Here is a 22,181-nt window from a genome sequence, read left to right on the forward strand (position 1 = left end):
GGCGACTGCTGAGAAAGAGTCATGACCTCGACGAGATTGAGGAGATGACGAGAGTATACGACGAGGCAGAAGAGCACGCAAAAACCATGGAGACAGGGCGAGGCGAGAAAAAGGAGCAAGCGTAATGGACTCAAAGCTCTGGTCATCAGAGAAGATCCAGCGACCATCAGAGAAGGTCTCGTCCAGCCTCTAGACACACCCATCGGAGTTATCGAAGCCACAAATCAAGAGGGAGAGAAAAGAGATCGAGCTACACCAAGAAGCCAGAACTTCCAAGGAAATGTTATCGATGTGGGTACGATTTCCCGCATACAGACACTTGTCCAGCAATGGGACAACAGTGCCGGAAATGTGGGCGCATGAACCATTTCGAAGCCATGTGTGGAGTGTACAGCATGGAGAGAAAGAGTGAGAAAAACAGACCTCTAACGGATGAAAGGCGACACCATGCAAAGGCTGTGCAGGACAGGGCGGTGTCGTCTTCTGGCTCGTCACATTCCAGCAGAGAGTCTCACAGATCCCATCGGACCAGAAGGTCATTGTCAAGGGAATCGAGGTCAAGTTCTCGAGAGATGACATACATGGACGAATACGTTTGCATGGTGGCTGACCCGGATCAACTAAAAAAGTATCCTCCGCTGGATATTGAAGTGGGGACTCATGCCACCAAATTTGTACTTGACAGTGGGGCATCATTAAACTACATCCCCATGACTGAATACAACAAGATGAGACCGCAGCCCGCGTTGAGCCCTGCACATGTCAGAGTGTTCACCTGGATGGCGAAAAAAACACTTCCCTGTCTGGGCAAGTTCGCAACGACGCTCAAACATGAATCCACAGCAGTACAAGCATATATTCATGTCATTCAGGGACCGGAGGCTGATTGTCTCCTCAGTTTGCCCACAGCGGAGAGACTCAGACTGGTTGAAATACTGTACCGAGTACATGACAATCCAGACATTGTCCGGAAGTTTCCCAAGCTCTTCAATGGACTTGGCAAGATGAACAAGTGCCTGATTCGCCTACACATAAACGACCGAGTGCGACCTATTGCTCAACACCCACGGCGAGTACCTTTCCACCTTCAGCAGGCAGTGGAGGACGAGATTCAAGAACTGCTTCAAGCGGACATTATCGAGAAAACGGATGGTCCCACACCATGGGTGTCCCCAGTTGTGATCGTCCCCAAAAAGGGTACCCCTGAGAAAGTGAGATTATGTGTGGACATGAGGCTTCCCAACACAGCAATAGAACGGGAACGACATCCAGGGCCTCACCTGAGCGACATGATAGCGGCATTAAATGGAGCCAGGGTGTGCTCAAAGTTAGATCTCAACAAGGGATATCATCAGTTGGAGTTACATGAAAAATCAAGATACATTACAACATTTGCAACTCATCTGGGCTTATTCCGCTACAAAAGACTGAGCTTCGGAATCTCTTCCGCAGCAGAAATTTTTCAAGAGGTGATACGCCAAACCATCAGGCATATCCCGAACTCCCTGAACTACAGTGACGATATACTGGTGTATGGATCAAATACCCAAGAGCATGATCAAGCCCTGGATCGAGTGTGTCATGCTCTCCTGGAAGCGAATCTAACGTTGAACAAAGACAAGTGTGAGTTCCACCAGTCAATGCTCAAGTTCTTTGGTCACTTATTTTCAGGGGCTGGAATGAAGCCTGACCCCGTGAAAGTGACTGCGCTCAACACCACCAAGAGCCCTCAAGATGTCAGCGATGTCAGATCATTCCTGGGCATGGCCAGTTACTGCTCCAGATACATCAAGGACTATGCAACGATCAGTCACCCCCTTCGTGCCCTCACGAAACAAGGACAACCGTTTGTGTGGAGCCCCCGTGCGAGCGGGCTTTCCAAGAAATCAAGCAAGCGGTGGAATCAGCGGACAATCTGGCCTATTTCAACACCAAAAGGAAGACGGAGATAACGGTGGATGCCAGTCCAGTAGGTCTGGGCGCCATTTTAGCTCAATATGACAACGACACTGAGCGACGCCACATCGTGGCATACGCCAGCCGCAGCCTCTCCGATACTGAGAAGGCCTATTCTCAGCCTGAGAAGGAGAGCCTAGCGGTTGTGTGGGCATGTGAACATTTCCATGTGTTCATCTTTGGCAAACATTTCACCATGATCACGGATCACCAGGCCCTTGTCACCATTTTTGGCAACCCCAAGGCCAAGATGCCGCCCCGCATTGAAAGATGGGGTCTGAGATTGCAGGAGTACACATTCACCATCATTCACAAACCCGGGAAGGGTGAGAATCCGGCGGACTACATGTCCAGACACCCACAGACATCCCATGAATCACGCTCATCGATGGCTGAAGAGTACATACACTTTGTGGTAGGTGTAGCCCGACCACCGGCAGTTGCCCTAGAAGCAATCAAGGATGCTACGGCCCAAGACAACATTCTCCAGAAAGTAATGTGCCGACTGCGCACACATCGATGGAGACATGAGAGCGAGGACGAAATGAAAGACTCACAACCACGTCAGGAAATGCAAGCCTCCCGACATGTCAGGGACGAGCTGTCAACCACCTCAGAGGGGCTCCTGCTGAGGGACCATCGGATTGTCATCCCGAGGCAGCTACGTCAAGGAGTGGTTAACCTGGCACATGAAGGTCATAGAGGAGTGGTTGCCACCAAGAGAACATTAAGGGAGAGAGTCTGGTTCCCGCAACTAGATCAAATAGTTGAGTCCACCTTGAAAGACTGTCCACCGGGTCAACTGGTAAAGTCAGGAGAGCCTCCAGCTCCTCTTCAAATGACCCCATTGCTGGAAGGGGTATGGCAGGAACTCGCCATGGACTTCTATGGTCCCCTCCAATCTGGCCGGTATGTGGTGGCTATCATGGATGAATATTCACGATTCCCAATAGCTCAATTTGTATCGTCCACCAATGCTTCCAGCACAATTGCTGTATTGGATGAAGTGTTTGCTGCATGGGGCGTTCCCAAGGAACTCAAAACAGACAATGGCCCTCCTTTCAATAGCCATGAATTCAGTGAATTTGCAAAGCATCTAAACTTTCGACATAGAAAGGTTACACCGTTGTGGCCCCAAGCCAATGGCACCATTGAGAGATTCATGGCCACCCTAAAGAAGACCTTTCAACAGGCCACGCTAGAAAAGAAAGACTTACAGGTGGCTCTGAACGAAGTATTAAGGGCGTATCGAACCACTCCACGCGCCACCACTGGAAAATGCCCTGCTACACTATGAAATTTTATCCTAAGCTGTCCCTAATTTGTCCTTTTTGCCCACAGAATACCCACCCACAGCCTTGCTGCTACTAGGACCGCTTTCTCAGGACCGTGTCACAGACATTTTTCATTTTGTCTGTCTGTGCATTATCTCAAGTGCGCCCTGATGAAGGAAGCCTCTATTGGCACTTGTCCGAAACGCGCGTCGGCGCTTTTCTTGTCCTTGTGTGTAGTGATATGGATGTGAATGTCTGTGTATGAATTTAACTGTATAAAAGGGATGTTTGGATGTATGAGTGGATCTATTTGGTTAAATACAAATAATAGTGGTGGGTCGAGAGGAGTGGAGGGAATTTCTATGTGCTGGGTCTCAGGGAGCTCCCCATACAGCCAGAGGGACGCTGGAAGTACCGACGGACAGAGCGGTGCTTCAATTACCTGCGCTGTGAGCCAGGTGAGGTGAGGCGGTACTCTCCTGCATTAAATGCTGGGAGAATGATTCTTCAATAGAACCCAGGTGAAAAATTTCCTTTTTTATTCTCACGCATCACAAGCAGTAGCGACACAGGTCCTGAGGAATGCAGCGGATACCCTTGTGATCCCTAAATCTGCTGAAACATGTCGACCGAAACCTGTTGGTAGCTATTAGTTAAAACTACCAATTTCGCAATACTCTTTTAATCCTTAGAAACATTGAGGTCTGTAATAAATAATTTTTCCTCATGCTTATCTAATTTTATACTCACATTAATCACATCCTGCACTGTTCGCACTTAACCACATCCCCACGCACTGCTTAACAGTAGCTCCCTGAGACCCAGCTAGACTATCATTGGGCCTTGTCCAGTAAAAATTAATCACACTGGAGTAAAACAACCATCCTTCATGGTTTGAAGGAACCCACATGATGAAAAGGGCGCCCAGGAACAGCTACTGATGAGTATTTTCATCAATCATGAATGAGGTATCCTGGCTAGTGGACTACTGCCACTAAATATTCTTTTCTACACATAGCCGAGTACATAGAAATTCCCTCTACTCCTCTCGACCCACCACTATTATTTGTATTTAGCTTGGTTACCCCCGGGGAGTATAGTGGTGAGCGGTCGTTAAATAAATTCCCTGAGACCCAAATAACCCCCCTGCTTTCATTAATGGATCTATTTGGTACCTTGTCTGAAGTGTCTCTGCTTGTCCTAGGTTTTAGATTGTTTTTGCATGTTTTTGATTATGTATATTCTTCCTAAATGCTTTGTATTGCTCAAATGGAATTACTCTATTTTTTATAAAAAATGTTGATATCTATATATATATATATAAAAATTAAAAACTTTTTTGAATAAATTTATTCTTGTTGTGATGTGTGGGTATACTGTTGATGTTAGTTAAACTTTGATCCTTGTCATTTAAGGGAACTCCCCCTTTTTCATGTTTTTCCTCTTGTTCTCGCCCTGGCGGGTTGTTCCCCAATTCTAGTTTTTTCTTAGATTCAGGGTCCCTCCTCTGTTTTACAATTGATACCCAGCATAAAGGCACCATGATTACTGCTGAGTCTGAGCAGAGAAGGATTACCCGAAACGTGTCCCATTTTCAGAAATGCACACCAGGTATGAAAGAAACACTTGAGAGAGACACAGCGCAACAAGATGTTGGCGAATCAAGTCAACCAAGCCCAACCTTGAGATTTGACCGGTCACAGGAAAATGCACTGACAGACACCGGAACACGTCTCAGGCCACGAAGAGACATGATCAAGCCAAAGAGACTGATTGAGGAAATGGACTAGAAGCTGTTCAAGTTCTTTTGTTAACAAAGGGGGAGATGTAATGTTGTACACAGTCTTGTAGTTGGGATGGGAGGAGTTTCGGGGTTGGGGGAAGAGGCGGAGCGAGAACAGGAAAGGGGCAGATAGTGTAGGGACAGGAACGTGAAAGGATGCAAAGAATAAAGCTCCTATAAACAGATTTATTTTGTATGTCGTTATTGAAGCCACGACATGACAGTGTGCTGCACTGTACAGCACACATGCAAGGTGGGAAAAGTTTTAAGGTTAGTCTAAGCATAGTATTTAGTACTGGAAGGTTATCCTTCCAGTACAACACCTATGCTAGTCTCACGCAGACACCCTTGCACTATGGTGCAAAGGTGTGTATGTGGCACACAGCGGCACATTTCTGTGCCGGAGCTAGGTAAAGAGGAGAAGAGTGACTTATTTCTGTAAATATGGCGCTGTCCTGTGCTATCCTCATGTAGCGCGACGCATCCTTTGCGGCTGCTGCACTGCACTGCATGATTATCTACTAAATCACGGCCTCAGTCTCTTCAGTCTGTAAAAGCTATGAACTACTCCTGTTCTTTTTTTGCAGTACACAAGGTGTCATACGATTGTTTGAAATGTCTTGCATATAATCGTAAGCAAATGCATATCTTAAGCAAGTTTGCTTAAGTTACACTATCCTAAACTCACACAACACAACAAATTCATTAAAAGTTCCCAGAACAAAGCAATACAAATATTAATACGACACATGGCATGTGAGTTGTGCTTCAGAAAAGTTGTAGTCAGGGTCACCATCTGAGACCACCCTCAAGCCCAATAAACATGTTACATCAACTTTCCAAACATGACTGTTAATCAGATCCAAAGATACATGTGCACCAACACTCACATTAGCAGTCATGCATGAACAATGGACATGCCAAGGAAACATAAAAAGGTATTCCATTCCAGGCTATAAGAATGCATATGTCACACCTTGAATCATCTGACACTGACATCAAAAACAACAGTGTTCATATCCTACTTATGCATAGGTAGAATACACATGCCATGTGGAGTGGTGTGGCTCACTGGTTAGAGGCGGCAGACCCGGAAGCAGAGAACGGCCCGGGACCAGGGTTCAATTCCTGACACGGCAGGGTCGTGGACCAGGGTCAGCTGACTCGAAAATTCTCGCCTCGGTGCCTTCTCTAACCAGGGATCACACTCGGCAACTCTGGGCATTAGCTTGCCTCATCTCTACAACAGCCCCCCACATTCGCTGGGTATGCCTGGTTTCACCTTGGAGATACCCAGTAGGGACCATCTCACAGGGATAGCCAGGACGGGTTCTCCAGCAGTCTACAGCGCCACGATGCCTCAGGGCAGCAGTGCGCTTTACAAGACACATACATTTACATTTACATTTTACATGAGAGGACAGGATAGACATTCGAAATATGTATATTCAATTCATGATTGTGTAATATAGACAGCAAACTTTTATTGAAACTGCTTGGCCAGGCGGAAATGAGCAATAACAATGGGAGCGGTCTGTCAAGTTGAAACTTTTCAGGAGAGCTTCTGGATGGGTTTATGGCTATGTGATGAGAGGGGAGGAATGGTGTTGTATGAATTCGGGGACAAACCAATAAGTTCTTAACTTTAAAGTAATTCACAAACGCTTTGAAACATGTATCTGGTCACTTTAGCAGTACTAAGTTAAAAGTGCAAATTTCTGGAGAAAGTGTGGGTGCACATGTATGAAGGAATTGCAACAAATCCCTTTCCACTGGATAGGTGGGGAGAGATGGTGGGTTGGTGAAAAATATTTTAGAGTGCGAGAAAAATGTTCACTTATGTTTATCCTTTGCGATTTTATGATTGCCATCTGTCCCTCTCCCATATTTTAAACACTGAGCAATTTACACAACTTTTCATCCCGTTGTCTTAAGCACCTGTTTTTAGGAATAACCATCTACCTAATTTCAATCTTAAGGCATTCTAAAGTTATGTATTATGCCTGGCCTGGTTTCGTGAAATCAGGATGTTGCAAATTGTAAAAATGTACTTAAAAGTAATTCTCAAATATCAAAAACAAACTCACTTTTGTAAATGAGCCATTTATGTTTATGTCTGTTATTAAATCTTGTATTCAGCCACATAGTTTATAATATTCAACAGTGGATTCTGATGGTTACGAGTCATTCAAACTTGAAGTCCTTGAAGTCCTGACCTCTTATAGGTGCTCACCTTGAAACGAATGTATGACATAATATCGACCACAAAAATATCGAGGTACAAAAATATCGCAACAAAAATATCGAGGAAAATAATATCGGGCTCCTATCTCTAAAAAGGTAAGTACAAAAATATCGAAAATAATATATTGATGTCAAAAATATCGTTTTTTAGAAAATATCGTTTTTTTTAAATGTAAATAAAATGTAAAATTAACAAAATAATACTTATAAATATAATAAACATAGTTAAAAATATATTATAATATTTAAAACTAATAAATGATGTAATAAAAACTAATAATAATAAAAATATAATACATAGTATATACTTAATTAATTTTAACTCTAAAATATTTTTTTAAATAACATAAATAAATTAAAATATAATAAATTACAAATAAATTTATATACATAAATTAATAATATAAATAACAATTATTAATAATGTAAAACTAATTAAAAAAATTAAGTAAATTTTGGATAGCGTAGGGGTAAAAATTACTAATCCAACTCCAGAGAACGCAACAGTAGGGAAAGTGTTGGATAGCGTAGAGGTAAAAATTACTATTCCCACTCCAGAGAGTGCAACTGTAGGGAAAGCGTTGGATAGCGTAGTTGTAAAAATTACTATTCCCACTCCAGAGAGTGCAACAGTAGGGAAAAAGTTGGAAAGCGTAGGGGTCAAAATTACTATTCCCACTCCAGAGAGTGCAACAGTAGGGAAAGAGTTGGATAGCGTAGGGGTAACAATTACTATTCCCACTCCAGAGAACGCAACAGTAGGGAAAGAGTTGGATAGCGTGGAGATAAAAATTACTATTCCCACTCCAGAGAGCGCAACATTAGGGAAAGTGTTGGATAGAGTAGGGGTAAAAATTACTATTCCCACTCCAGATAGTGCAACAGTAGGGAAAGTGTTGGATAGCGTAGGGGTGAAAATTACTATTCCAACTCCAGAGAATGCAACAGTAGGGAAAGTGTTGGATAGCGTAGAGGTAAAAATGACTATTCCCACTCCAGAGAGTGCCACAGTAGGGAAAGCGTTGGATAGCGTAGTTGTAAAAATTACTATTACCACTCCAGAGAGTGCAACAGTAGGGAAAAAGGTGGATAGCGTAGGGGTAAAAATTACTATTCCCACTCCAGAGAGTGCAACAGTAGGGAAAGAGTTGGATAGCCTAGGGGTAACAATTACTATTCCCGCTCCAGAGAGTGCAACAGTAGGGAAAGAGTTGGATAGCGTAGGGGTAAAAATTACTATTCCAACTCCAGAGAACGCAACAGTAGGGAAAGTGTTGGATAGCGTAGAGGTAAAAATTACTATTCCCACTCCAGAGAGTGCAACAGTAGGGAAAAAGTTGGATAGCGTAGGGGTAAAAATTACTATTCCCAATCCAGAGAGTGCAACAGTAGGGAAAGAGTTGGATAGCGTAGGGGTAACAATTACTATTCCCACTCCAGAGAGTGCAACAGTAGGGAAAGAGTTGGATAGCGTAGGGGTAACAATTACTATTCCAACTCCAGAGAGCGCAACAGTAGGGAAAGTGTTGGATAGCGTAGGGGTAAAAATTACTATTCCCACTCCAGAGAGTGCAACATTAGGGAAAATGTTGGATAGCGTAGGGGTAAAAATAACATACTTATAAATAAATGTTTTATTTTTAATAATAAAAATATTAACTATTAAAAAAATATAAACCATTTACAAATACCAATACATAATTATTAAAAACATGTGAACAAAATATATGTAATTTAAAAAATTATTAAAAATACCATTTCATAATATTTCATTAACAATTAATAATTAATTAACAATTAGATAATTAACCAAACTATTAATTAAAGAACATTATTACTTAATTACATTTAAATTACTTCCCACCCTATTCCCCTATAAACCCACAACCCACTACAAAACATATTTATCAATTAATCAATTAATTAAATATATTTAGCAATTATTTAAAAATAATTACCAATTAATAAATATTAATTTATAATTCCTAATAATTAATAATTAATGTAACATAATTAAATTACTTCCCACCCTATTCCCCTATAAACCCACAACCCACTACAGAACATATTTATCAATTAATCAATTAATTAAAATTAATTACCAATTAATTAAAAATAATTACCAATTAATAAATATTAATTTATAATTCCTACTAATTAATAATTAAAATAACATAATTAAATTACTTTCCACCCTATTCCCCTATAAACCCACAACCCGCTACAGAACATATTTTTCAATTAATCAATTAATTAAAATTAATTACCAATTAATTGAAAATAATTACCAATTAATAAATATTAATTTATAATTCCTAATAATTAATAATTAATGTAACATAATTAAATTACTTCCCACCCTATTCCCCTATAAACCCACAACCCGCTACAGAACATATTTATCAATTAATCAATTAATTACAATTAATTACCAATTAATTAAAAATAAGTGCCAATTAATAAATATTAATTTATAATTCCTACTAATTAATAAATTATTTAACATAATTAAATTACTTCCCACCCTATTCCCCTATAAACCCACAACCCGCTACAGTACTAAAATACAAAATATAATTAAATTACATAAAAATAAATTAAATACATAATAAATACATATTAATATACACAAAAATAATTTAAAAATCGATATTAGTAACATCGAAATTAGTAACATCGATATTACTGACATCGATATTTAATACTTCGATATTACTAATATCGATATTTAATTTATCGATATTACTTACCTTCTATATTTTGTCCCATCGATATTTAAACTTTGATATAATTGTATATCGATATTTAAATATCGATATTTTGTCTGCATACCCCTTGAAACATCACTTCCAAATAGTTGGTGACAAGCCATCAAGTTATCTCATTTATTTTGTTTGTAATCTACACACTTTTCTAAGATGTAAACTTTAAGGCTTTTTCATTCTCTCGTATTTAATACCAAAGTCACCCTTCAATAGCTGTTCCTCTTTCTTCTATCTATATAATAAATCTATGCTCAATTATTTAGTATAGAAGCATAGCCACAATACCCCATGTGACCTAGGAGAATCATCATTAGACATGCATTCATCACTGAAGCCAAAGTACCCTCATAGATTCCATCTTCAGATATCCTTTACCACACTACACTTCTCTCATGCCTTACCCTCATTCCTTAAAAATGTATAAACCACACACAAAAATGAAGTTCCCTTAAACTCTTTACAGTGAATGCTGCTAATTAATGTTGAACTAACCTCAGATTTTTCCCATATACACTCCTCCAAAAGATAGATTTTCCGCCCCATCAGGAAACGCGCTATAAATTAGGGTATGTTATTTTTTTTAAATAAGAAACACAAATTTCCCTATGGCAACTCTCTCAACTTGCAAAAATCTAATATTAGCTGATAACATTTAAATGCCAGTAGTATCCAACCTGGAGGACCACTTCTGTTTTGTTTTTACATCTATATTCCCATTGCCTAACTTACTTTTGAGACTTCTGACCTCATCGCTTCCTGCAAACCTCCAATAAGTCAATCCTCACCTTGATAAAATGAGTACATTTAAGTTTGACATATAAGACAGCTGTAGTATAAATGAACAGCTTTGACACATTTCATGTAAAAGACAAGCTGCAATCTTATACCCCCAGTACTATGAAGGTGTTCATTCTAAACTGCTACTCACTGTGTGTCCTCAGGCGTGAGTCCTCTGCAGGCGAGACACATCATCACACCGCCAATCATGGTAAGACCACCTGCTACCCAGCCCACAAAGAGGGCCGAGCCAAACGTGTACCTAGGAGTAAATACGATATAAATAGTTTAATATTCATATATCTATAGATATTTCTGTATAATTGCATATGCAATATGTGTTTGGGTATTTTGTTGCACAAAATGTGAGGTATAAAACCCACATTTCCCATGGATCCTTGAAATATGGGAAATATTTCATGGATCCAAGTATATATTTGAGATCTTTCAATGGTCCCTGTAAAATAAGAGTTTCACCTTCAGAGCAGCCACAAACCACTCGGTACATTGTTTCATTTGCCCATTGTTTAATTAACTTTTTGTCTATTAAAGTTAAACAAAACCTGAACATTCTAATTTGAATCAGTGCCATTTATCAGATGCGCCTTACAGAGAACAGCTTCAGCAATCTGCCTCTTGTACAGGCAGAATGAGTTTTTAACAAAGCCAAGGGTATTCTTTTCTAAAACCCACGTTAATATCTGAATAATAAAGTACTTTTTTAATATTTTTGCTGCAGACCATCGACAAGTTTAGTTCAGTATTACACTTACTCCATTCAGTAAACAATTCTTTGTTTGAAAAAACAGTTGGACACTTATCAAGCGAAGTATCCCTAAATACACATGTAACATTCAACATGCTTAACAAGTGACATGTAATACAGGGCCACAGTGCCACTTTGGTGTTCGGGCTTCCACGTGTAGGCAGGACCCCTCAATAGCATTATGAGATCACATGACACAATTTCCATCATGTATGCTTTGTCTGTAAATATTGATGCTTATATTCTTGTACTGAACAGACAGGCCGTTGTCGAGACCTTGAACTGCAGCATAACATGCATCACATCTTGATAAATATATCGTTATTATTTTGCAGAAGTGGGCCATTGTTGTGCTCTGGATTAACACACATGTCCAGATGGCGAGACAACAGAGTAGCTGGAGAACAGACTAATGAGGGCAGCCCTGATGCAAGGATGCTTACAGTATCGTCTTGTGCTGATTGGGCTCACCATGGCCCCTGGTACCAAGGCCATTTTTCAATCCATTTGGTGCAGTCTGGCACCTTCTTGTTGCCATTTGTTCAGAAGCCTTACAGAAGCTGCCTACGGTGGCCTAAATGTATCATGTGCCCTATGTGAGGAGACTGGGAGAGACGGTCAATAAAAAACCTGGAACATAAACTTTCAGGAAGTCTTATCCAAGACTCATTTCGACCATATTTACTAGGGACTTTAGGTGGCTTTGCGTGGTTTAGTAAATACAAAGTAGCGCAAGGCAGCGCATAGGACTGTCTTGTGTTACTTTGTGTCAGGGAGGTGTTCCTTGTGTGGAGCATGGGTCTTCCCATTCAACCACCCATGGATTTGAAGTAATTCCAGATTTACTAGGGTCAGTAAACCTGGATTTGCGGCAAAATGGTGCTCACCCAGGCGTAAGGAGGAGAAATATCTTTATTTCCCATTGTTACTTCCTTTTTCTATGAGGTGCATTCCGCATCACACATAAAAAAAGGAAAACACTGTTAAGAATTATTTTTGTGCAGGAAGGTACCCTTTCCTGTACAAAAACAATCATGCTGGTAATGCAGGTACCCTTGAAGCCAGTCGCAAGGGTGCCTGCATTGGCGCTGGACAGCCTCATGTGCACCAGCACAGGAAGAAAGCTGAAGTACGTCAACTCTTAGTAGATATGGTGCATTTCTCCTATCTTCATTTCATGCTAACCAGAGCAGCAACGTGGCTTAATGCCCTGCATGACATGCTAGCAACCATGTCCCTGATGTCCAGTTTCCACCCAAAAAGGCAGCAGTTGCTACTGCCACTGTCCAGGGTAGATTGCAGGGCCTCCATTAGTTGCAGTGATCACCTTGAATAGGTCAAGGGCCTTCTAGCAGAGCACCCATTACTTTCTTGTTTTGAATAAAAGGGATTATGGTGCTTCTGCATTTATCAACTTGGAATCTGTAAGACTTGACACACAGACCAGGCGCTATGTTTGCAGTGGTAGTTCGGGTTTAATCAGGACTAACCAAGCTACCCTGCACTCTTCTCCCTTTCAAAGGACTAGACCAAAGGAGTAAAGCAAGCTAGGGTTCACTGGCATAATAATACTCGAGGCCCCCCCCCCCTGCAAGATAAGTGGAGGGGACCCCTCCAGAATCGATTAGGAGCTCTCCGGCCAGAGTACTGTGCTGAGGGGCTCCCTAGAGCTTGCGCCCTCCCCCCCCGCACTGTGGGGGCTGCCGGGGCCTGTGTTACACCACTGCTCTTGTTCCCCACAACCAGGCCCATGATAATGACTTCTGGTGATGGGGTGCACCCTACGACTGGTCCCCTAACTTATCCAACAGTCCCCAGTTGTTGATTATATTGAATTAACTCAGGGCTTTAAATGGATAAAAAAAAATTGGCAGTCTCTCAAAGGGGCATGGTCAATGTAATTTATGGCGTGACTTAAAAACATGTAAGCTAAAAATCTGTGCTTAGCATAGTGTGCTGCCCCACTAGTATTTTTCTGCTTCTGTCATTGCATCCAGATATTTAATACAGCAAGTAACAATACACGTACAACAAGCCAGGGCTGTTGGCTTTGTCAATGATTGTTAGTTGCATATAAAAAATAAGCAACAACTATGGCTTTGTTGTATATAATATTGAAAATGCTTCAGTTCTGAAATGATGAGACTGTGAAAGAGCTACAACGAGTTTCTTTGAAGTTACATCAAAGTCTTTCAGCAGTGGTACTGCTGCAGAGTTAAGATTTTCTTATCCAACTTGAGGGTGAGGGCAGACATGGAAAGCCCGATAGGGACCTGTCTTGGCACCTGTTTTTAAGAACTGCCTGGTGCTCAGCACCGGCATGACCTTGCCCACTTTTAAAGCCCTGAATCCACTTACCTAGGTGTTCTCATCTTTTCTAAGAGGAACTGTTGTATGTGTTTGGTCAAACAGTTTAGCAACAAGCAACCTCATTCAAAGTTCTCGGTATTGGAATGAACATGTGGAAACAAGTGCATTTACTCTTTCACATGTTTATCTCATGTCATAATCATGTCCTCGACTGATGAAAATGATGGTGACATCTGGGGTGAAAATTCGGCCAATGAGTGGAAAGAATGAGGAAAACGTGTGAAGAAATTATGGCTGTTTAAGCCTCACTTTCGAACTTTACAGCTCCATCCCAGGTTGCAAAACATGTCTGTGGTGGGGTGAAGGCTACCAATGTTTTCTTTTTAATGCATTTGTTTGGAAAGTCTGAATTCGATGCTATCTGGAAGTATGACTGTAGGAATGTAGGATCTGCTTGTTATGGTTACCCTCACTTTTTGCTTGATGTAATACTGTTTTTGACTAGTATGACTGGGATCCTGCTACTCAGGATCCCAGTCTATATGTTTTCTCCCTAAACTGTTGTGTTCAGTACATAGGTACATTCCAGATTGGATACTGAGGTACCCTTGTCAGTCCCTAGTATATGGTACCAATTACCCAGGGCATAGGTACCCCACAGGTCTCCCATGGGTTGCAGCATGCATTATCCCACCCATGAGAGACCATTCGAAATGGAACTACAAGCCTGGCATTGCAGCCTGTGTAAGTTGGTGCATGCACCACTTACAAAAGATATAGGTTTACTATATCTCAGGGTCACTGAACTTAAAACCTATAAGTCACTCCCATAGCAGGCCGTTACAATCCTGAGGGCAGGGTGCTGGGATCTAAGTGAGAGGGTGCCCCTGCATGAGCAGTACACCCTTCCAGCCTACTGAGTCCATTCTCCTGTGTTGCCAGTGACATTGCCATATACTAATATAATGGGGCATTACGCGACCACGCAACGACCATCTCGAAATCGGCTGCAACAAACCTTTTCATGTTTAGTGTCAAACATGTTGGAATCATACCCCCACACCAATACCAGTGTGGGAGGTATGATTCCACCCACGGGAGAGCCCTTCGTTAGGCTCTCATTGTTCCCGGCACCAGCCTTCTAGTCCCAGACAGCACAAAATGATTGCTGCTGACCAGAGAGACACATGTCTTCCTGCCTGCTGCTGAGGCAAGCCCAAGCAAGGGAAGGCGGAACAATAGGAATCCTGTTACAGGGAGGTGCGACCACCTTCCAGACAAGATTTAGTACCCTTTCCTTAGGGTACTTGAGGGCTTACCTGGGTGCAGGTCCCTAGATTCGTCATGTCATGGACAAGATTCAGAACTGAAACCACTGCACTTCTACTGTCTGGGCACTCTGGACTTTGCTGCACTTTGTTTGGGCCGGATTTTGTCTCTCTTTCAGTCTGCTGCCTCGTCTGTGCCTGTGCACCATACAGGATCTGTGCAGGACCTGTAGAGTATCCAAGACACTTGAAGATAATCTCCCTTGGACTGAAAGTATCACTCCCCTGCATTCGCAGGCATGGCAACACTGCTGACTGGTCTGCTGATCCCAAGCTCCTACGGACTCTGAAGGGTCCAACAACACAGGAGGTGGGTTTCTACGTCCCACGACTCCAGAGCTGCCCTCTCACCCAGTTTGAGGCCAAAATCTCTCACGGGGCTGCAATAATTGAACTCCTGTGCACTGCATACATTTGCAAGTGCAAATGCTTGTTGGCAATTCTGCAGCAAGTGCATTGGGCTCCAAGTAGCCCGAATCTTTGGCAAATTCTCCTGCAAAGATCTTCAACCACATCGCACTGTGTGCTCCGTGGCCTGTTGTTTTGTAAAGCTGCATGAGGTTCTCTTGCGACTCCAGTGTCTTTTATCTTTGGGTCCTGTGGAGGGTCAACTACATCTTCTTTGGGCTCCCCTGATTGCTCCAGGCTTGCCCTGACTTCCCTGCTTGTGGTGATTCTGCTGGACCTTGCTGGTCCTCTTCCTGCAACTTCTTGACTTGCTGCATGTGTTGCTTTTGCGGCTTGTGGGTGCTCCCGCCGAACAGCAACCCCTCAGCACTCAACATCCTTCGTGAGACAGCTCATATCCAGCTCCTGGTCATCCTGGTCCCCAGACCTGCAGATTCAAGGTCATCGACATCTATCCTGAAGCAACCGACATCGGTGGGCATTCGTCTACTGAGCCCCTGCTCACTCTCAAGTGACCCAGACACTGTCCTTTCTGCTTTCAGGTCCTCTTCATCAAGAATCCATATTTGGATTTCCATGGACACTTTCTCCTCTTCCATCAGTGGCACTTTCCTGAAGTCCTCCATTGGGTGTGATGGCGGTTTCCGACGCCAATTCATACCTATGCACCCGGCTCCCCTGAGATAGGTAACTTGGGTACCATGGTATCTAAGGCTGGGGTGGCTCTCCAACCTTCTGTCTTCCATGGGGTTTACTCAGGATCCACTGGGAAGGGTCCCTAATCTTTAAAAATTCAACCGCAACTTACACGTAGATTTGTACGGAGACCGCTGTTGTGTTCTCACTGCACACGACTCTCTGTGGGGTCCCTGTCTACTTACCTTGGTGGTTCCTTGCGTCACCAGTGATTCTACAATCTCTCTACATTGTCCTGACTCAAGTCATAGTTCTTATCCAACTTTCTTAGTATATGGTTTTGTCCCTCCCTGGGACGCACTGTGTATTAGTGCTATTGACTGATTTATTTGCTATAGTGTTGTGTGCTTTGTGTATATCTCCATGTGGGAGATATTGGAATGTGCTAGAGAGTATTATATAATAAACACATATTTGTATAAATACTTTTTGTTGTTCTTTTTCATTTAACCTATACTATAAGATTGTATTCTGGTAAAACAAGTAGCTTTACACTCAGCTGCAGTCTGTGCAGGTAACAGGGGTGGTGTGGTGGGGCCGGGTGGGGGGAATTTCTAGGGATGATGCAGAGGGAAAATTAAATAAATAATCAATATTCCCTCGTCATCGTCCGTCAGAATCTCCCCACCCAGCCCCACCGCACCTCTGCTGTTACCTGCACGGACCGCGGCTGTTTACACTCCTTCAAGACTAAGCCTGAAGGCTGCTCTCCACAGCTACCACTTGGATAGCTTTCTCAGGTTGTCGTGACCTCTTAAATCACCATAAGGGTTGTATGGACTGGTGCAAGGTGCCCACTTACATTAGTGGGCATCATATACCAGGCCAGCTTCTCACAACGACCCTTCCACCCAGATAAACTAAAAACCCGGCAGCGCTGCACCGCATGAAAATACATCACACAACGCTAATTGGGCAGGAGAAAATTGCACAGTGCTGCATTTATTAAGCAGCGTGTGCCAATTATGTAATCAGCAGTGTTCACGCCCACATGCCAAAGTCCAAAGGCGAGCAATTGCCATCCTGCACGAGAGTTGTCCTTGGGGAACACCCTCAGGTGCATTTTCTGTGTGCTGACAACCACCCAATATGAAGCGGATAAGTGGTATACATTTAAAAAAAAAATAAGTTATGCATGGAAATATTATGAGAAATTTGGCTTGACCCTTATTTGCACCTTGTTTCCTTGGGCACAAGAATTTCACACACAGCCAGTTCATGGTACTTTAGTTGATCTGACTTTATTTGAATGTAAAGTTTGTCCAGCCCATTATGCCCACTTTGCCTATATTAGAAGAGGTTTCACGCTATGCTGTTTTGGTGCTGCGCTGGTCTCAACTTCCGGCACAAAAAATATTTTGCACAAAGAAGTTGATTGATGCTGCCATTTGTGCCACTTTGCATCAGATAGCACACATTTGCGCTGTGCATGCACTTGTGCTAAAGCTTTATAGGTTTAAGACATTGTATATTTTCATGTAGTTGCGTGAGGTTACCTTGTCTGAAGAGTTTGCATTCCACCCATGCCGCCCATGCCACTGATCGCTCCACCGCTGTACATGTTTGCTGTGGACATCCAGAAGTTAGTGACCAGCATATTCGCGAAGATAGAAATGCCGATAATAGCACACAGCCCTGTTGGAAAAGACATTTATCATGAAACTTGAATAACTAATATACTTCCAGACCATAAACAATGTGGACAAGTCACAAAGACGTATGCGAATTATCAAATCTACATCCGTGCATGGTTGTAATGTTCACATGGGTGATTCACAGACATTTCTAACCCATGTGAACATAAGTTTGTTCCTGCACTTTAACACATTCTTTTTATCTATGCCTCACCAAAGAAATTTCCATTTCTGTGGACCTGGCTAAAAAACTTAAGATACCACCCCAACCCTGAAGAGCATGGCCCCAGGTAAATCTGATAGAGAATATCACCATGGCTAGGCGAGTGGGCTGGGTGGGTCGCACAACAAAATCAGCTAAGGACAATTGTGTGCTTTTTAATTTTAGGGACCCTGGGGATGTGCATTTCCTTTTGAAGCGCCTTTATGACCCAGCAGGGGAGAATTACCCCATAAGGGTCCACCCATTAAGCTTTGTCTACCCACCTAACAGGGGCAATATCCAGAGCCAAAGGCCCCCTACCCTAGGCATAAGAACTTACGATTGTCCACAGCAATTGTTGTTCACCCATCACAATCACTTTGAAACCTTATCAGGCCTTGCTGATTGACTGCCAGCTTTTTCTTAAGAGGTAGCCGAGGAGGGGGGCGTGGCACAGGCAGGTAACAATCTAGGCAGTAATACTGATTTGGTGGAAACTGTAGACACAGGGCTTGTGTCTTTAGTATGTCCCATACCCTACCCCCCCTAATAGAGTTAGGGTTCAGAAAACCAGGGGAAATCTACCCCTGCTTTAAAATCATCTCATGGAATATTGCAGGATTCCATTCTAAGATAGGGAATGAGGAGTGGTTAGGGTATATCAGAGGCTTGGACCTCATTTGCCTCCAGAAAACCTGGTTGAGAGATGATATATCCTTGGATGGCTATCGCTCCTTCTGCGTTCCTGCATTACATTCTGCCGCAGGAAGGGCTAATGGTTGTATTGTGTTTTTTAGATCAGTAAAATATGGATCGCTAAAAGTCATTAGTATAAGCTCATCACCCGGGCAACAACTAATTATGATCCATAATTTAAGTAAGACCAAAATACTCCTGGTGAATTGGTATCACAATATCTTTGATCCAAATAATTGTAATGCCATCGAGACCCTACATTATGAGATCACACAAATCTCTGGGAAGTTGCAGCAGCTATGCATCATGAAGGTATGGGGTTTTCACTGTACAATTTGTAAACACAGTCTCAACATGTGTATGGGCTGGAAGACACGGAGGGACAGCCCTAGCCCCACTGCAGTGTCCCACTTATGTTGGCTGTGGCAGGGCTAGTTACATCGATTTTATGCTAATACCTAGAAATTTCTTTAAGCTGTTCATGACTTTGTGGTGGAACCGCACTGTCTGAGTGATCATAACCCCCCCTTATTTTCTCCCTCAATTTAAAGACCCAGGTGGGGGAGGGCGATGATCGCCCGATCTATTACCACCAGAACAGGGGAGTCAGGCTGAATTGGGGTAAGATCAGTCCCCTCAAATTTGAGGGAGATATTATCAAAGGCAACTCCCACTTAATTATGGGGTGTTTGGAGTCTGACTCTCCTCCAGAGGATGCTGTTCGGAATGTTTGGGTCACTATGCGCTTATGTAGCCATGAGGCTGACAAGGAGTCCTAAGCATGGGGAACCCCAGGAGGCCTGGTGGTTTAATTCTGAAAGTTCTAGGGTCCATAAAGATTAAAAAAGGGTGCTTTATGTTATTCCCCATTACAGAGATCTAGTTAAAGCATCAAGGCGCAAATATAAAACAATAATTGAGGGTAGAAAAGCAGAACTGAAAAGTCTAGAATGGGAAGATGTCGAGAGAGCAGGAGCCCTAAGAGACACAAATACATTTTGGAAAATTATTTAAATCGCCCATTATTTACTGAAGAAGCTAGGCAGATGGATTCACTGATCCTGGGAGACGCTTGGGTAGCCCTCTTCACTGGCATCTTTAACCCCCCCCAAACAAAAGGGCAGAGGAATACATAATGGATTTAGATGCAGCTACCTAACTCAGTCTATCTATCACAGTAACTGAGGTTGAGGAGGGGCTAGCCCAGGGGTCCCGTCTGAAAGCACCAGCTCCTGATGGGGTCCCCCTTGACCTTTTTACAAATAATCCAAACCTGTGGGCACCCCTGTTGACAAATGTATTTAAGGCTGTAATTATTGTTCCAATGCCGGCATCCTGGAAGGAGGCAGCAGTAGTCCCCGTTTTTAAAAAGCGTAATGGAAATGACTCAGCTTGTTACAGGCCAATTTTGCCTTTTGATGCCACAGCTAAGGTATTAGGTAGAGTTCTCCTCTCCTGTTTGGAGACCTGGGCAACCACCACAGGAGTGATATCCAATACGCAATATGTTTTCAGGAGGGGGCTAGGCACGAGAGAGCAATGGCTTAATCTGTCCTTAATGATCAACAAATTTGTGAAGTCCAGGAAGGGCTCGATAAACTGGCCTTCATGGATTTGTCTAGTGCCTTTGGCACTGTTAACCGGGAGAAACTATGGGATATGCTAGAAAGTTTGGATGTGTAACAAGCACTGGTGTCGCTCATCCGTAGGCTACATTTTAATAGTTCAGTCTCCATAAGAAATGGCACTCAAGGCTGCATCCTAGCCCCTTTTCTGTGTTTAATATATACAAACGGTCTGGAGACTTCCCTATTAAGTAGGAAACTTGAGATCCCCAAAATTGGCAGCAAATCTGTCCCCTTGCTATCTTATGCTGACGAAAAGGTGCTAATGGCCATGACAGCGAATGGCCTTCAGAACTCTCTTGATACTTTTATTGATTTTATGTCATCACTTGATCTTAACCCCTTCGCATTGGGGGTAGTTCCCCCGCTGTGCTGGGGGGCAGGGGGGCGCGCACAGCGCCCCCGTGCTCATGACGAGCTCAGCTCATCATGAGGCACAGTGCTCGTGTGCTTATGACGAGCTGAGCTCGGCACAGCCACACCCGTTTGTGTGGAAAGCTCAGCACAGCAGGCAAATTATCCCCGCGTGTAAGCATTCCACGGCTCATGACGAGCTCAGCTCGTCATGAGCACACGAGCAGCGTGCCTCATGACGAGCTCAGCTCGGCCCAAAGAGTACAAAAACTAAGATTTTCGTAGTACAGAATAAGAGAATAGAAAAGGTTGAGAATTGTATGTACCTGCAGAACATATTTAACAATAAGCTATGTTGGGACCCCCTTGTGACAGCAAGAGCCCACTATACAACTAGGGCTGTGGATGGGCTATTTCGGTTTGCATGCAAATTTGGTCATAAGCCTGTCAGGGAAATAATCACCCATTACAAAGCCAAATGCCTTTCGATTACAATATATGGCGCAGTGGTGTGGGGGCATCACAATATCCCCCAGCTACAAATAGTGGAAAATAAATTCACTAAAAGGCTTATGATGATGCCTAATAGTGCCCCTAACCGCCTCTGTCATCACAAACTGGGTTTAGAGTACATAGAAAATTGCATATCTTGTGCCCCTCTACTGCTATGGGCGAAAATGTGGCTATCTGAAGAACTAACTTTCTCACAAGAAATAATAAAAGATTGTCAAAACTTGGCCAATGCCCTAAAAATACCATGACTTATTTTCGTGAAAAATAAATATTATAAAATAGGATTGGGGCATTTCTATGATAGTCCTGAAAGCATCCCACTGAAAGCCAAGGTCAATATCAAAGAGGCATTACATTCAAGGGGAAACATGCATTATCCTCACCAAAATGAGATCGGTCCTATGCACTTGTACCCTGCCCCATTGCAATATTATTCAACATTCACCACTAGTCTGCAGATTAGATTTTATTTAACTAGATTTGGTTTAGGTTCTGTGCATTTTTTGCTGGCGTTTCCTCGCCAGAGTGGTTGGTCGAATGATCTCTCGCCTTGTCCATGAGATAATATTAAAAGCCAAAGGAAGAAGTTGTAAAAACTTTCTTGCCTGTATCTGGGAACCCTTTTGCCTCTAGGACCACGACGCTGCTTGCCAGTCCTGCACTGTGAGCGCATGCTGCCTTTGGTTGCTGTTCCCCCCCGCCGCCGCTAACAGTCCATCAAGCGGCTGCCGAGCGGGGGGACTACAACCCCCAGAATCCTTGGCGGGATTCACCGCCCACCCACGCCCACTTCCGCGCCCGGAGGCGCTAAAAACACCGCGGCTCCCTCGGTGGAGCGGGAGACGTTGTA

At 43.0% G+C, this 22,181-nt stretch overlaps 1 protein-coding gene across 1 annotated transcript in view; it reads right to left on the bottom strand.

Moving 5' to 3' along the window:
* CLDN18 (claudin 18) overlaps positions 1-22,181 on the bottom strand; it is an 82,517-nt gene that overhangs the window by 35,333 nt on the left and 25,003 nt on the right. The window contains 2 exon segments of the mRNA XM_078665846.1: positions 10,951-11,061; positions 17,804-17,942. Coding sequence (XP_078521972.1) covers positions 10,951-11,061; positions 17,804-17,942 — 250 coding nt within the window.

Source organism: Lissotriton helveticus, chromosome 11 (assembly GCF_964261635.1).
Source record: "Lissotriton helveticus chromosome 11, aLisHel1.1, whole genome shotgun sequence".
In the NCBI taxonomy this organism is placed as follows: Eukaryota; Metazoa; Chordata; class Amphibia; order Caudata; family Salamandridae; genus Lissotriton; species Lissotriton helveticus.